This window comes from Ipomoea nil, unplaced genomic scaffold (genome assembly GCF_001879475.1).
Source record: "Ipomoea nil cultivar Tokyo-kokei standard unplaced genomic scaffold, Asagao_1.1 scaffold0233, whole genome shotgun sequence".
Taxonomy (NCBI): domain Eukaryota; kingdom Viridiplantae; phylum Streptophyta; class Magnoliopsida; order Solanales; family Convolvulaceae; genus Ipomoea; species Ipomoea nil.
The window spans coordinates 441,793-459,848 of NW_017616661.1; the positions used below are offsets into that span (position 1 = coordinate 441,793).

At 29.7% G+C, this 18,056-nt stretch overlaps 1 protein-coding gene and 1 long non-coding RNA gene across 4 annotated transcripts; one reads left to right on the forward strand and one right to left on the reverse strand.

The window, feature by feature from the left end:
- Positions 1 to 235: 235 nt before the first annotated feature.
- LOC109194007 (proteasome subunit beta type-5) lies at positions 236 to 3,890 on the reverse strand. 2 transcript variants are annotated; one of them, XM_019344846.1, is made up of 8 exons: positions 3,781 to 3,890; positions 3,436 to 3,561; positions 3,213 to 3,342; positions 2,607 to 2,713; positions 1,943 to 2,077; positions 1,753 to 1,856; positions 754 to 854; positions 236 to 582 (listed from the first exon to the last, which is right to left on the reverse strand). In XM_019344846.1, exons 2-8 carry the CDS (start codon positions 3,550 to 3,552, stop codon positions 455 to 457), a joined length of 822 nt encoding a protein of 273 aa, XP_019200391.1. In that variant the 5' UTR covers positions 3,553 to 3,561; positions 3,781 to 3,890; the 3' UTR covers positions 236 to 454. The 2 variants fall into 2 exon arrangements, with proteins under 2 accessions (XP_019200391.1, XP_019200399.1); XM_019344854.1 differs by lacking the exon at positions 3,781 to 3,890 and adding an exon at positions 3,682 to 3,700 and having other exon boundaries at positions 241 to 582.
- A 9,809-nt stretch (positions 3,891 to 13,699) lies between these two features.
- LOC109146467 lies at positions 13,700 to 16,756 on the forward strand. 2 transcript variants are annotated; one of them, XR_002048447.1, is made up of 4 exons: positions 13,700 to 14,072; positions 14,245 to 15,291; positions 15,487 to 15,564; positions 16,124 to 16,756. It is a non-coding gene; the product is annotated as an uncharacterized LOC109146467 (long non-coding RNA). The 2 variants fall into 2 exon arrangements; XR_002048448.1 differs by having other exon boundaries at positions 15,487 to 16,756.
- Positions 16,757 to 18,056: the final 1,300 nt, after the last annotated feature.

Below are 18,056 nucleotides of genomic sequence, written 5' to 3' on the forward strand. Positions count from 1 at the left end.
AAAAATATCAGAAAATGTTTTTTCTTCCCACTTGTTTTTTTTTTCTTCCCTCTAGATTTGAGATAGATTTTCATGACATCTTGTGGTAAAGCTACAATGAGAGCTAATTAGTCTTAAAAATAAAAAGAACAAAAAGTTAAATGGAAACGCTTCTCAAAGTAGTGTTTCCAATTTCAGCTGCTTGGGGTAATCAGCTGAAAGAAAAAGGTATTTTACCAAACACCTATTTTGATAATTAACTAAGTCAAATAGCTGGTCAAATAAACTGAAAAATGGCTGATCAACCAGTATCCCAAATACCCAATAGTGCAATTTAATCTCTTAACTAAAAGGGTCAAATAAACTTCAGTGCAAACTAAAAAGAGTCGAATAAGTTTAGACTTTCTTAAAAAAAGTTGAAAATTGCACTTTTCAATTCTGAACACACACTCTTGTTCTCTAAAAAAGGATCAGTTCAAGCAATGGGCACTTCGGTCATTTCATGCTCCACTGCTGCTGCTTCAACTGGGTAGTAATGGTAGTGAAGCTCTCCAACATCATCACCCGACAGTTTCTTCCATCCATTTGGCCCAACATGGTAAACTGAAATAAGCACAAATATCACTATCACAATCAGGCACTACCACAAAAATTGCAAATGCCAATTAAAAAGTGATCCCGATTTTAGCAAAAAAGAAGAAAGGACAAATTCTTTTTCTCCTTCTATGCTGTGCACATGCTTTTAGTAATGGAGAAAAGGGGGGAGAATCATACCACTGGCAACACCTCCACTAGCTCCATCACGGAACGTTGCATGATAAATAGACCGCCTAGCCAACTCTGCAGCTTCTTCAACAGACAAATCAAACCGGTACCTACTCAAGTTGAAAAAGAAAAGAAAATGTACTGGTTATAAACAGAAACAGGAAGCAATCAAGTTTTTCCTCAAATGTTAAAGACTTCAGTATAAAAATTGCGGAGGAAAAGGGGAAAGGAAACTAGGTAGCCTGAAACAAAGACTGATAATGGATGAAAGAAAGCTGGTCCTCAACTCAGAAGAAGAAATCACAAAGTTGTCCTAGTAATTCTAATATCCCCAGGAATCACAGGTCAATATATTTGTTTACAGTAACTACAGATCACGCAGTTTCCTATATGTAAGGGTTCCAGTTGGATGTAACATGAATTACATGATTTTCATATGCAATTCCAATTGATTCAATTTTCTTGCCTTTTTATGTTCCTCCTAGCCAACAGCATATGCTGATTTGCAAAAGAAACTGAAGTTATTCAATATATAATTGAACCATTTTATAGTTTAATCTAATATGTCTATAAAGTAGATATTGAGTAGAACTTTTCACCAGTACTGTAGGGTTCAGTTCTTGCTTCACTTTCAGTGGAAAATTTTACACAAATTGTGTAGTGACATCATGGCTGTATGAGCTCTTTTCTAAGCTATAAGTTTAGTAGACAGTTTATTGGCTCGGTTCAAAAGCAGAAAAGAAAGAAGATAGAAGGAAAAATAAAAGGAAGAGAACAAGAAATGGAAAAATTACTAGAAGGGAAAATGTCTAAAAGTTTCACACAAAAGGATTTCAAAGGGTTAATAGTGCATAGTAATTTATTATATTATATTATATTATCAAACAGTAGAAAACTAGACTATCACTTAAGAAATCATTAAGTGCACTATTTACATAATAATGCTACAGCTGAATAAGAAAAAGAGGTGTAAACAATAATCCAAGAGTGGGAAAACAACATACATACCCATTATCAAGAACTCCATAAGCATATGGAGAACCAGATCCCACAGAGAATCTGTTTCCCTTCAGCCGTCCACCTTCACTATCCACATAATAGAGTCCTGGACCCTATACCCATCATGCAATGGTTTTTAGAATAGTCAAACTACTACAATAGGAATTATAACACATGTATTTTGGTTCATTTATCATACCTTTTCATCCCAGCCAGCAATCATAGTTCCAACAGACAAGCCCATTCCACGGTAAGAATATAGAATGTTTGCCAACAACTTGGAAGCTCCAGCAACTGAAATTCTTCTTTTATTTGCCAGTTCATGGAGACGACACTACACCAATCAGGACAACATTCAGCAGCTCCTTTTCTAAAATATAAATCCAGATAATGCAATATTTCTTTAAGAGGAAAAAAGTACACTCCTCTGTCTCATTTTATTTATCTAGTTTACTTTTCGAGTAAAAACCGATTCTTCTTCATCTAACTTTTCTTTTTTTATAATTATAAATTCTATTTTTCATTTTTGATAGAACTTTTAATATAAATTCTAAATATCTTAAGTTTATTTGCTAACAAAAGCTAAATCATAAATGTATAAACAATTAAGTTGAAAACGAGTTGAGTCAAAACCTTGTTTTGCAAACCATATAAACAAGGTGGGAATTAGAAATATAAATTGCAATCTAATCCAATTGGCAATAGTGCAGCTGGGTTAGCTAAGCTACACTCTCACTTCATTCTCTAATCCTAGGTTCATATACATACACTCTTCAGCAATAGATGTTCAAAGGAATCCTACTCTAATACGCTGGAAAGTAGTGAATACAGATTAAGAGCATTCCTGCATAGATAAAAAATACCTTTACACCAAGATTCCTGTGCCAGAACTGGCAATCAGCTGCTCCTCCTGCCATTGTACCAAGCATATAGGGATTTATTTCAATTATCTTCTTCACAGACTGTGATGCTGCAAAATAAATATGGAAACAGGATGATTATCATTCTCAGTGGACCAGCTGAATGGAAACAACATTGGCATTCATATGATCATATCCAAAAAAAGGAACCATATTCCATTCATTCATTCAATACATGGAAACTATATAAAGAACATGTTTATGTGTTCAGTCCTGTTGCTCAAAACCATAGTCCATAGGGTAAAATGCACAAACTATCCAAAAAAGGCTCACAAGTTGTAGTATAATGATAAGGATGCACAATGTTCTTAAATCTGAGCATACAACAATATTCAAATTTCATGCCTACAGAACAAGATGTGGTTATGATGCCAAACCAAAAGTTCACTATACAAATTTGTATATACATCCACCTGCACTAGAATATATCCAATGTTTCTAACTCACTTATCCAGTGTAAAATATCCCTATAGGCAATTTGGTGAAAACCAGAAAGAAACAAATTACTCATCCAAAAAGAATTATAAACAAAGATCAAAGAGCACTCACATATATACCCTCCCATGCTGGCACGAGAATCAGCTGCCACCATCACACCCTCCTTAAAAATAAAAGCTAAAGTGGTGGTTCCCTTAGCTGGCTTCACCATTTGGATCGCATCCTTCTGAAATCCATCAAACTAAAACAACACCAGAAGAAAGGTATATCAGACTACAGCAACACCAAACCAACAAACTGGAAACATACAAAATAAAGCTAAAATCCAACTCACATCAGTAATATTTGGAATCTGAAAAGATGGGACTCTGGGAATCTCATCAAACAACTCGGAACTCTCACCGCGAATCGGAGCAGTTGATTCGAGCCCACTAAAATCAATTCTCACCATTGTTACGACCTTTTACAGAATCAAGAATTGAAACCATTAGTTGAACATTCACAGTACAAGAATCAACAATCGATAATCCAAAAAATAATTTACAGAATCAATTATTGAAACAATTAGTTGCACACTCACGACACAAGAATAACAATTGAAAATCCAAAAATAATTTATCCACGGAAAATTATCACATTAACTAATCTAAGAAACAATCGAGAGTGAAAAATGATTTACCAAATATCGAGAATAAAACGAAGGTGTCGACTCAACCTAAGGGACAATCGGCGAATATGAACAAGTGATTTCTTGCGCTACACTCTGGCATAAAAGGGATTCTGACCCGATTTTGTCGACCCGAGTTATCTTGGTTTTTTTCCCCCAAAGTAGCGGGCTTAGAGTTTGTGAATTTCTTATAGGCCCACCCAATAATACATGTTAGACCCAATATTTATTCATAATATAATATGTAAATTGACTTCATAATCCCATTATAGACCGAACTTCTAAACGACGTCATTTTATTTAATGAAAAAAAGGGCACCCGTTTTGTGTCGGTTCGCGTCGATCCGCAAAAAGTAACTTTGTTATTCAGTTTCATTTTGTATACATTGCAGTTTCATTTCGATATAACTACAGTTTCATTCGATATTTATACACTCAAATATGTGAAAATATTATTTAATTTTATTTTATATACACTATAGTTTCATTAAAACACAACTACATTATCATTTCGATATAACTACAGTTTCATTACACAATATACACTCAAATATGTGAAATGTTATTCAGTTTCATTTTATATACACTGCAGTTTCATTTCAACACAACTACAGTTTCATTTCAATTCAATTGCAGTTTCATTTGATAATATAAAAATAATACGTGAGGCACTGTCAGTTTAGATACACTGTAGTTTCAGTTGGTAATTAATACATCAAGCATACGCGCTCCGTTAACTATAACGGCGCGTTGTTTCTTTACTTAAAGAAACGGCGCCGTTTTTGGACCGCGGTCCACAGTATAATTGTTGTTATATCATGCATCAGGGCGCACAATGCATTGTGCGCCCTGGCCCAAAACGACGTCGTTTTGTACTTTTTTTTTTGGAAATTCCGTTTTCCGTGTCTACTGTTAACTTCTAAATAAAATCTCATGTTTCGAATGTACATAATTGTATAATAGAATGTACATAATGGTATAACAGAATATACATAATTGTATAACAGAATACACATAATCTTTTTTGAAAGGATAATACACATAAATACATAATGTAACATAATACATAATACACATAAACTCTTAGTGCTCGTTTGGTTCGCGGAAAATATTTTAAGGGAAGTGGAATTGAAATTCCATGGAAAAATAATTACTAGGAAAATGAATTTCATTGTTTGGTTGGTGGAAAAAGAATTACTGGGAATACTAATTCTATTGTTTGGTTAGATTTGGAATTGTAAGGAATAACGAGTATAAAGATATGCCCCCACAAATTAATAAAAGTAATATAATTAAAAAAAGTAAACAAGGGTAAAATAGGCATTCCATCTCACTTTTTCTTCGCATCTTCCATGGAAAACAAAATCATTGGTCCAACCAAGGATTTTGTTTTCCTCAAATTTGAAGAATTCATTTTCCAATGGAAAATGAATTCCATGAACCAAACACAAGAAAACAACATTTTCCTCCACTTTAAGGAAAATGTTTTCCTTTAATTCCATGAACCAAACATCCCCTTAATTCTTAAAAAAAAAAAAAAAAAATCTCATGTTTCGAATGTACATAATAATTGTATAATAGAATGTACATAATTGTATCTACATCTACAATTCTAATCTACATCTACAATACATTTACAATTCTAATAAGAGTCAATAATGTTAGGCTCTTAACTGGAACAAAAAAAAATGTCGGTGTATTGTTTCTTAAAATGAATGGTTCATATTATTTTGATTTTAGTATTTTTAATGATTTTCCTTATTTACCCTCTATTATATTATTTTCTTCCCTTAAATACACTAAATTTTGTTAGTATAAATTTTAGTAACGGAATATTCCGTTAACTATTTATTATTTTTAACTTACTCATTAATTTCTATAAGAAAGGTCTTAGGTTCGAATCCCATCCCAATTAGAATTTGCATCATTTAAACATCTCCTACGAATATGTTAAAAAGTATTAAAATATATATATAATATAAAATTTAACATAAACTTTGGTCAAATAATTAGTCCGACTAAATACATAACATTCAAAGTTAAGCATCAAAGATTATACATCAAGAATTTTAAAAATCATTTGATTTTTATGCATTTTAAAAAAATAAATTTAGGTTAAGTTTATTTTTTTTCGTTTAATTAATCTTCTTTTGATTATTTAAATCACAACAAAACTTAATATTTCAATTATACTTTTGCATTATTGGTATGATTTAGGTCGTTTTGGTATTAATATTTTTTGTATGTATTTTTATAATGGTACAATTGTACATTACTTTATAAATATTATACTATTATTTTTTTATGGGACAAAATTGTTCTTACATCATTGTTAGACCTGCGCGACCGAACTACAAATTAAAGTTGTTGATCATAAATACAATTACACCTGGACTCTAAAACGGTAGGACCATTTTCCATAGAATTGACAATGTTGACATCCCACTGGCTCAAATTGAACAAGTTTACACATTAGAATTTAATCAATGCATGAAAACTTCTAAAGAAATTTGTAAGTTAATTTTTACTATATCATTATAACAATATCTATTGTAACTATATACTTTGAATTATTTATTATCATCCTCCATTAATTGTAACAATTGTCATTGACAAACTCTCAAAATAATTAATTAATAAATTTATTATATTCACTACATTGTCCATTGTCTTCTTTTTACATTATCTTGTAATTAAATATTAAAGTTATAATACAAAATATGTTATATATATTTATTTACCAAGTATTTTATACAAATATAATAAATATTAATATTTTGTTCAATACTTTTACATGATAACCTACGACACACATATCACAACGCATGAAACATATAAGGGAAAAACTACCACTACCAAATATCAATAAGTGCTTGTAAGATAAAGAGTTAATAGTACAACTAAGATCTCATCATATACACACAACAAGGCAAATCTAAAGTTTCCTACACCATAATTTCATTGCACGATGAGTCCATCTATGCTACCACTAGTAACCTAATTGCACATGACACACTACCAATAAAAAAAAAAAAGGACATGTGCTGAAGATGAAGACAATGACAATGCTACCCAAAAAAGAATTAATAAGAATTAGAGAAATTTAAACCAAAAGTAATATTTATTTAGACTATCGTTTTTAGACTAAGTATTTAGACTAGCGTTATTACAAAGTTGCAAACATTTATTTTAGTGACAATATAATCAATCTCTCATATATTATATTACATTTATATACTTTAAATTACCGATTTAAATAAACAAATTCAATATTTAATTTATTTACCTATGCATGAACATCTCCGATATAATATTGCATTGATATACTTTGAAATACTTATTTAAAAATAAGCATTGGGTATTATTCCATTCGCGCAAAGCGCGTAAAACAACTAGTAATATATATATATATATATATATATATATATATATATATATATATATATATATATATATATATATATATATATATATATATATAATAAGAGCCAATAATATTAGGCCCTTAACTAGAATAAAAAAATGTTGATAGTATTGTTTCTTAAAATGAATGGTTCATATTATTTTAATTTTAGTATTTTTTTTAAAATAATTTTCCTTATTTACTCTCTATTATATTATTTTCTTCCCTTAAATAACCTAAGTTCCGTTAGTATAAACTTTAGTAACGGAATATTCCGTTAACTATTTATTATTTTTAACTTACTCATTAATTTCTATAAGAAAGGTCTTATGTTCGAATCCCATCCCAATTAGAATTTGCATCATTTAAACATCTCCTACGAATATGTTAAAATGTATTAAAATATATATAATATAAAATTTAACATAAACTTTTGTCAAATAATTAGTCCGACTAAATACATAACATTCAAAGTTAAGCATAAGAGATTACAAATCAAGAACTTTAAAAATCATTTGATTTTTATGCATTTAAAAAAAAATTAAGTTAATTTTTTTTTTTCGTTTAATTAATTTTCTTTTGATTTTTTAGATCAGAACAAAACTTAATATTTCAATTATACTTTTGCATTATTGGTATGATTTAGGTCGTTTTGGTATTAATATTTTTTGTATGTATTTTTATAATGGTACAATTGTACATTACTTTATAAATATTATACTATTATTTTTTTATGGGACAAAATTGTTCTTACATCATTGTTAGACCTGCGCGACCGAACTACAAATTAAAGTTGTTGATCATAAATAAAATTACACCTGGACTCTAAAACGGTAGGACCATTTTTCAAAGAATTGACAATGTTGACATTTTACTGGCTCCAATTGAACAAGTTTACACATCAAAATTTTATCAATGCATGAAAATTTCTAAAGAAATTTGAAAGTTAATTTTTACTAAATCATTATAACAATATCTATTGTAACTATATATTTTGAATTATTTATTATCATCCTCTATTGATAGGAATTGTCATTGACAAACTTTCAAAACAAATTGTCTCAATAACGAATGTAAATTAAAAAAAAATCAATGATTTCATTATTGTTGATAAAAAGTATGTACGCCACTTTATTACGCTTATTAAATTAAATAAATTAGTAGCTACAACAAAAAATAATACATATGAATTTAATTAATTTAAAATTAGATGTCTATAATGCCTTTATTTTAAAAAGTTATTCATTATTAAAAAAATTTAAAAGAGATATAATTTCATTAGTTATATTATCTTTATTTTCTACAATTCAAAGATTCATTACCTTCAAATTTATTAATTTATTATATTCAGTATTACATTGTCCATTGCCTTCTTTTTACATTTTCTTGTAATTAAATATCAAAGTTATACTACAAAATATGTTATATATATTTATTTATTGACCAAGTATTTTATATAAATATAATAAATATTAATATTTTGTTCAATACTTTCACATGATAACCTACGACACACATATCACAACGCATAAAACATGTAGGGGAAAAACTACAACTACCAAATATCAATAGGTGCTTGTAAGATAAAGAATTAATAGTACAACTAAGATCCCATCATATACACAACAAAAGCAAATTTAAAGCTTCCTACATCATAATCTCATTACACAATGAATCTATCTATGCTACTACCAGTAACCCAATTGCACATGACACACTACCAATAAAAAAAAAAGAGGAAATGTACTGAAGATGAAGACAATGACAATGCTACCCAAAAGAGAATTAAGAAAATTAGAGAAATTAAAACTAAAAATAGTATTTATTTAGACTATCATTTTTAGGCTAGCGTTATTACAAAGTTACAAACATTTATTTTAGGGACAATATAATCAATCTCACATATATTATCTTGCATTTATATACTTTAAATTACCGTTTAAATAAATACATTCATTATTTATTTATCTATGCATGAACATCTTCAATATAATATTGCATTAATATACTTTAAAATACTTATTTTAAAATAATCATTGGACATTATTCCAATCACGCAAAGCGCGTAAAAAAACTAGTAACAGAATACACATAAACTTCGTCGCGTCAACTCCCCACACAACTGAACAAAACGACGTTATTTTGGGCAGGTCGGAACGCACGATATAACGATTGATATGCAAACCAATGTTTTATACGGAGTAATCTATTAATTTTACTAATATTTTATATGCGTGAAGCTAAAAAATATATACCCAATATTATTATACTTAATTAATGTTAAAATTTTAATTAGATTAAAATATTTTTTTAAAATAATAGTATATAATATTTTTTTTTGTATTTATATTATATTAAAAGTATAGTTGATCACTTGAATAATAATTATGGCATGGTTAATATTATTAAATAAGAATTTTAGATATTGTAAATTACTAAATATAATTATGATAACATTTAATTAAAATCTAAATTTAAATCAAACTTATTATTTATATTGCTCCAATATATAATATCTACATACATTATTATCATTGAAGAATATAAGAAAAGATATTGTATATACATGTGCGTGGTAATAATAATAAGAAAAGATAGCAGAAGTTATAGTTGTAGGATATTTTTGTCCAAAAAAATTGTATAGTACAACTTTTATAGTATAACTAGTTTTTTAGGCGCATTGCGCGATTGGGATAATGCCCATTGTTTGTTTGTTTTTTTATTTTATTTTATTTTATTTTATTTTAAATAAGTACTTTAAAGTATATCAAGACAAGATTATATTGGAATTGTTCATGCATAGATAATTGAATGTTGAATTTACGTATTTAAATAGGTAATTCTAAGTTTACAAATGCAAGATAATATAGTCAAGATTGATTATAATTGTCAATAAAATAATTGTATAGGTATGGTTGAAACTAAATATGGGACATAAGGGAGAGCAAATAAAAATTAGAGCATAAAATATTAAACATATACTAATATTGAAGAGCTAACTGCTGATGCCAAACAAAGACATTGCGTGGTAGTTTTCCACTTCAAGTTATTGTGTGATTTGAATACACTTTTTGTCAATAAATCCAAAAAGTAGTTAATATGATTAGCTTAATTATATTATTTTTATTTTTTTAAAATTATTATTATTATTATTATTATTATTATTATTATTATTATTATTATTATTATTGTTATTATTGTTATTATTGTTATTATTGTTATTATTGTTATTATTGTTATTATTATTATTATTATTATTATTATTATTATTATTATTATTATTATTATTATCACTAGTAGTTGCCCCCGTGCGATGCACGGCCATGATATTATGGTGCAATATATAAAAAATTGTTATATCGAAGATATAACACCAATAAGGTTTTAGATGTAATAAATATACAAAATATAATTTATTGGTGTTCCATAAACAAAACAATTACACATTATTAAAGATTTCTTTGTAAACTACATTTTGAGTCTTGTTTAAAAGACGTCTAGATTCCCCACAAATTAAGACCTTAAGACTGTCAAGATTACTCACCCCAGAAACTGTTACATATAATTGGTCATGGTTAAAAACTGTTTTTTCAGTAACAAACTAACTTGTGAAAGGGTTTGACCTTGACTTTTGTTGATTGTCATTGCTTATGACAACATAAGTGAAAACTACTTTCTTTGAAATTTAAATAGAAATCTTGGGTCTGAAGGAGTAAAAGATAGCCTTGATATCAACGCATTTGTACCTGCGTTGTTGCCACATTGGATTTGTGCCTCAATAACATGATTTCTCAACTGTGTTACTATCAACCTTGTATCATTGCACAGTCCCAAGGAGTGATCTATATTTCTCAGTAGCATAACTGGAATTCTAACTTTCAAAGTTAAACAGTGGTTGGGGACTCCTAAGCATCTCAAACTGTTTAAATTTTTTTTAAAAAAAAATCAAAACAAACCAATATTTAAAATATTAAAATCATGTTATGTTATTAAAAATATTAATGTTATTAAATTTCATATATAAAAAAAAAACAAATATGAGATTTATTCTTTTATAAATTGTTGTTATAATTTTCATATCATGTTTGTTTGATTGATATGAAATTTTCAAGATACAAATCTCTAAGTGGTCGGAGCTTCTACAATCCAAGTGCTGACTGGGATATCTACGAAAAGCTAAGTGTGGATTCTTCCATTTTGATTTGGGTTTTTACGATTTCCTACCGTTGCTGAGTTTAATTTCTAAGATTTCTACGAAAAGCTAATGTATTTCTTATATATTGTATGTGTAGTGAAGACCGATCCAGTGCATGTAAGATCTGAGTACAGATCTGGTTTTTTCGTGCGCAAATGTGTAGTGAAGATCGATCCAAACCCGACCCATTAGAGATGTGCACAAATGTGAGATCTGTTGTGTCTTTTACATTCCACCACAGACCCCTCTTGCCATCTCGATCAGCTAGCATTCTCTCATCTCTTCTGACCTTCTCTCTAACACTGTCAAATTGTCCGATCTAGACTGGTACCAAGAAAAGTCTTTTAGTATTCCAGCTTTGCAATTAATTTGTCTTTCTTATATATGAATTTTACTTTAATATATTTAGCCAATGCTAACCATTTATTTTCAATAAATGGCATATGATGAAATCTTATTCTGATGCCCATGTCTCACATTATGGCTGAGCTATAGTTGAATGTAGTTCTGTATCCAATACTTAGCAGTTATTTGCAGAAAATGGCATGTGATGAATTCTGATTCTGATGCCCCTGTCTAGCTTTAATTTAGTTATGTAGTTCACTGTTGACTTGTATCAATTTAAATTTGTTTGGTGGTAGCTACAATCTTTGTTTGTAAGTCATCAATTTTTGTTGTTATTAAAATGTTTTTGGTTATTTGTATTACTATTTATTCAATAGATGCCATAGCTAAATGTACTGCTCAAACTGGTTTCATTCCAAGGACATTGCGAGATAGTTTTCACTTCAATTTGTTGTGTGATTTGAATACTCTCTTCAAGTAGTTAATATGATTGTCTTTATTAATTATATTTATATATTTTTTTAATTTTTTCATGGTATTAATAAAATACTTGGTAAATAAATATATAGCATTATTTTGTATTATAACTTTGATATTTAATTTAAAAAATAGTGCACAAAAAAGATAATAGACAATGTAGCGAATATAATTAATTGATGAATTTAAATGTAAAGAATTTTTATGTTGGAGAAAAATAAAGACAATATAACTAATGCAATTATTTTTCTTATTTAATTTATTGATTACGAATAATTTTTTTTTTGAATAAAGACATTGTAGACACATAATTCTAAATTAAAGAAATGCATATGTATTATTTTTTGTTTTAGCTACTAAATTATTATTTAAGTACATGATAACTTAAATTTAGAGTAAAATAGAGTACTAATTATGTCAACTTTAATTAGGATGAGGTTCGAACCTAAGACCTTTCTTATTGAAATCAATGAATAAGTTAACGATGAACTAACAGAAACTAACGGAAAAGATAATATTTAATGGAAAAGTTAACGGATAATCATATTCATTAAGGATAAATTAGAAAAACTTAAGGAAAAATTAAAATTGATTAATCTGAGCAATTCATTTGATTAAAAAATTTGACCTTAATGAATATGATTATCCGTTAAAGCTATAGAACATCTCTGCTTCTCGTTCTTAGCTTCCCCTTTTTCATTTCTCATCTCTGATTTATCTCTCTTCGATTTGTGCTTCTCGTTCTTCATTTCTCCCAAATCTCTTATTGATTTGTCTCTCTCGTTTTGCATCTGTGGTTTTCCTCATTGATCGGTCGTCTATCCGTCATTGATTTTTCTATTACTCTGCATCTTATTCAATCTTAGTATGGAAACCCTACTAAGCATCGAAACGGAAGGATCTAAAGCTAACACTTAGATATGTATTCCTTTCTTCTTCTTTTTTTTTTTTTTTTTTTTTTTTTTTTTTTTTTTTTTTGTGTTTAATTTTTACAATTAATCTAATTCGCTTTTGAGAAATAACTGAATACAAATTGTATTGCATAATAATTAATTTTCAAATTTAACATTAAACAAATTACAATAGGGGATCATCTATATTATAATAGGGGATAAAAAATTCTCAATAAGCAAATTAATAGCGTATGAAAATATATGTTATAAAAATATAATTATATCAGAATTAGACAGCATAATTTTTATTTTTCAACATTAAAAACATCCCGTACCATGGAGTATAAGACTTGTTGGAGTGTACGATTGTAAATCTTGTCTGAAAATTGTATGGCTTTGACGATTGATTTCAGAAGAGATGAAGATCCTAAGATGAAATATTTGTTGTAGATTGTGAGTTCTCATTTTCTAAAAGTTGAATTTTAACATGAGGAAGATATCATTATACATCTCAACATTATAAAATTATATTAAAAATAGAGAGAGAGATTATAATGTCTTCATCTACTTCTACGTGTAATTAGCAGATGAATGGGAGATGAAAAAGAAAAGAAAAAAGGCGGGTGTGGTGGGTATCTCTAGTACATTGAACGAAAGACTCGGCAGATCTAAATTGCTTCTTGTCTCTATCTTCTCTTCTCTGTCTCTTTCGTCTTCTCTACATCCGGCTGAGTCTGGCTACCATCTGTTGAAAACAACATTAATCATATAGTTCTGAATGAGCTTCATCATATAGAAGGCTGGTTCTCGCCAATCTCAGTCGGATCGTCCTCTCTTTCGTACTGTGTGATTGGTTCTTCATTTCTCCTTGCAGTACTCCTCGATCTGAAAGTGTAGTTTTAGATCGGTCGCAATTTGTTTCATTCCTCGATTTTTCTGTTCGGCAATATTCTGGAAACCCGAGTACGAATCGAAACGGAAGGATCTCTGTGTAAGCATAAGAAAATCAAATCCTTGATTTTTTAATTGGTTTAATTCTTGTTTATATGTTTGATTATCTGTGTTTCATTCTGTAAATCGTTGGTGGTTTCATTCATTTCTGTTTTGATTTCGACAATCTAATGTGCATAGATTTAAGTAATTTGTTTTGTAAATGTTTGTAGTGCTTTAAATCACCTGTTCGAACTAAAAAGAGCAACTCAAACATCGAATGAAATCTACCAGATAAGTTATTTTTTTGCCAGGTATCTAATGTGTATAAATCTGTGTTAATTTGTGAAATTCAAATGTTTAATTTTACTCATTTATTATTGTTTGTGTGATTTACATTTTTTTAGACTTCTGATTGAAATCTTCATATACATATCGAAAGGACAAATCACCATACAAAGGGGCAAAATAGCTAAGTTTTGATTTTAGGTTATTTTTTATCTTACTTTTTTTACATTATTCCAGACTAATTCCTGAGGCATAAAGGTAGCAATCTAGCAATTGATTTTCAGTTTGAACATGCTCATGAAGATCCATAGAAATAGGTAGCTTAAAAAATGTTTAGTGCTGATTTTTCTTTTTCCACCAATAACTGTTGATGAAGTAATCTTCCGCATGTCTTTAAGCAGAATTCTGTTTGTAAGGACTGTACAGAATTTTTAATGGTAAAACAACCAAATGTTATTTGCATTGTTAGCATATGTGAATACTGATTGGGCCTTAAAGGGCTGTCATGAATACTCTTTTTGGGAAGAATAAAAGACTTGTTATCTCATTCTGCTTTGAAAACACAAATTTGTCTTTATAAGCCTAATATGATTATTACTTTACTGTCTAGATTGACTAACATTTTGAAATCCAAGAAATGGCAAGTGATGAATCAAATGAGTTCTGATGCCCAGATATGTATCAATACAACTGATTGGTGTTGGAGTGTTAAACATGGCATTAACAACCGAAATATTTGCCACTGTTTCCTTCCAATGGTGGTGTAAAGTAACAGTTTGTGTACAAACTTATTTTGTGATGCATAATATAATAGTGTTTCATGCTTATAATTTCATTTAATTATGCAAAACATTTGCCAAGCAAGGGATTTTTAATATAATAGTGTTGCCTGTTAAGCAGATTTGATTAACTTAGGATTTAAATTTCTGTTAAGCAGATTTGATTAACTTGAAAAACAGATGGTCATAGTGGAAAATTACAGATGGGAAAAGGTAACTTTCAATTGTTTGTATTATCTATGTATAAAGAGTAACCATAAACTTTCAAATCTGTTGAATATCAGTGCATGTTTTCTAAGTATAAGACTTAATACGTTCTTAGATTAGCTTTCATTCAGCTATTGAAATTGATGTGTCCAGTTTATATTTAATCCTAATCTGTGTGAAACTGATTACATTAAAATGTAGCTGGTCATTTGATGGACCACAGCAGATTGGATAATTAAAAACATTTGGTTATTTTGGAAGATTGCAGATTTGGAAAAGGTAAATTTCAATTGTTTATATTATCCCTAGACATTTGCATTGATGATTTTACAGCCTAGATTTGTCCATCCTAGCTAAAATTAATAACAGAAAATCAGTAGGTTTATATGGCCAATTTCTAAATAGATAAAACTAGAATACCAAATTAATGTTCGAATAATTGAGTAATTACATCTACATACAATATTAATGTTTGAATAATGAAATGACCAATACTAAACTATTTGACTAATTATACATGATCTTCCTTAGTAACCACAACCGTAATACCTCAATGTAGTTTAATTCCTGCAATCCAATAAAAGTCAATTTGAACTGCATTTTGAGAGTCCTCTTCACAGTTAGTGAACTGGGTTCCAATAAAATAACCTCATTCTATTGAAACAGTAATAGCAACATCAACACCAAAAAACAACTTAAAAAATATCCAAGAATATAGAATGACCAATAGAGAATATATAAGTACTATTAGCACTGCATACACTTTACCTGCTCTAGTATTTGTTGTTCTGCCTTCTTCACTATTCTGTTTCCTGACTATTGCATACAAAATGAATAGTGGAGCCATTTGAAGATTTTCAAAATCAGAAAATTAGAAAGAAAATTGGATCAAACCTAACTTCAAAGGGAGAATGGTGGTAGAGAATGAATTGAAGATGTCGTACCAAGTATTTATAGAGCCAAGTTTAGAAGGCTAAAATCTACCCAACTTTACGCATGTTTGTATTTGTATTTAGAAGGAATGAAATAGAAGGATTAAAATAGGTTTAAAATTACCTGGACTGAGGTACTCGGACTGAGGCAGACCTTAATGAAGAGCAGCGACCAAACAAAGAAAGAACAAACACGTAGAGGGGAGCCATTTTCAGGCGGAGTAGATGGCAAATAAAGAACAAACACGCAGACCTTAATTCGCAAAATGGCTGGTTAGTAGCCATAATTTATAGAACAGAGTTAAGCTGAAGAGTTCAAATCAGATTTGGAGGATTTAGAATTCCAAGAAAACTCAACAATTACTGAAGAGCAATTATGGGTTTGCACCGGAAAATGAAACGTCAAAATAGAAAAGCTGCAAAGTGTTTTGAATTCATCTCTATTGATATGTATTTATTTAATCTGAGTTTCGATTTTGATATGTATTCGCAATAGTGTATGTATAAAATCATTTAATGCAAACGGTGGCCTTCAACTTGGAACAACTCCCCACAAATTTGGGAAACCTAAAAGGTGGAGCATGACTTAAGTATTTAAGATTAATACAAATACAATTACTGAAAATATAAAGTTAATTAAAAGTATTTGACCGCAATTTTCTAATAGACTTTCAAACTTTTTAGCACAGTACCACAATTGCTAAGCCAGAGATAAACCAAAACTCTTAACTAGATTGTTAGAGTATGGTGCACAGCGGAAATTAAATAAACGATACGGTGTGTGTGTAGATTGTGTCAAGATTATTCTCGTGAGAAGCAAGCAAGAGTAGTAAGTAAAGAAAGCAGTAAAGAACACAAGGCAATTTATAGTGGTTCGCGAGGTGGTGTAATCCTCCTACTCTACTTGCTCTTATCTCCAAGAACAATTCACTATATCCACCACTTCTTGGTTCCAAGATACAATGAATTTCCGTGATCTAGTGCTTTGATCTCCAAGCCCACACTAATCACGCCCAGTGTCACCAACACTGCTGCTTCGGGTTTCACGTCGCCGCGTTACTTTCCCAGGATTTCACGACTCCGCGTTACTTTCCCCCCGTCTTCTACGATCCAGTAGAAACGTATCCTCCGTGATCTAGTGCTTTGATCACAAAGCCTGCACTAATCACGCCCAATGTCTTCCGACACTGCTGCTTCGGATCTCACAACTCCGTGTGACAATCCAGGATTTCACAACTCCGTGTTACTTTCCTCCTTTCCCTTGTTTTGCTCCAAAACAAGTTTTGCCTTGCTTCCAACTTTGAGACTCTGTAGATTATCTTCGATGGTGCGTTGAGTCTCTTGTAGTTGATGAAGATTCTAACACTCTTGGATATTTCTTTTGTAAGCTCTGTATCACTTTGAGTGTTTATCTCACAAAGAATATATCAATTTAAGCTCTTGAGATGGAAAGCTTTTTTTGAGTTTTGTATGCTCTGTTTAGCTTTGTTCTTTTCTCTTGTATTCTTGCTTCTCTTTTTTTTTTTTTCGCCCTTGCTTTCCACTGCTTCAATCTTCATCCTTTTATAGCTGGTAATGAGAATCCGTCCTTTGGAAAGAAACGTTCTCATTTTTGAATTTCTTCTAGCTGTATAGCCTTTTCAGAGGATAAGATAACGTTGCAGATATGTCAGAGATTCTCTGCAAGTTGAGGTAGAAGTTCTCGCAAAAATGGCGTCCCAAAAATATTCATCTGGTGTAGATCACGCCTCTTGGGACTTCATCTTCTTAATTGACTTGGGAAATCTCTTCCCATGTAAAATTCATCCCTTACTATATTTGGAAGTGAAATCTCATCCC

Bases quoted from the DNA above. Each gene is read 5' to 3' on its own strand.
- LOC109194007 (XM_019344846.1), bottom strand. From the start codon at position 3,552: ATGGTGAGAATTGATTTTAGTGGGCTCGAATCAACTGCTCCGATTCGC. The intron at 2,078-2,606 runs GTATTTTTTATC...TGATTGGTGTAG, and splicing joins ACAGGAATCTTGGTGTAAAG to TGTCGTCTCCATGAACTGGC. The intron at 855-1,752 runs GTATGTATGTTG...CAACTTGAGTAG, and splicing joins TATGGAGTTCTTGATAATGG to GTACCGGTTTGATTTGTCTG.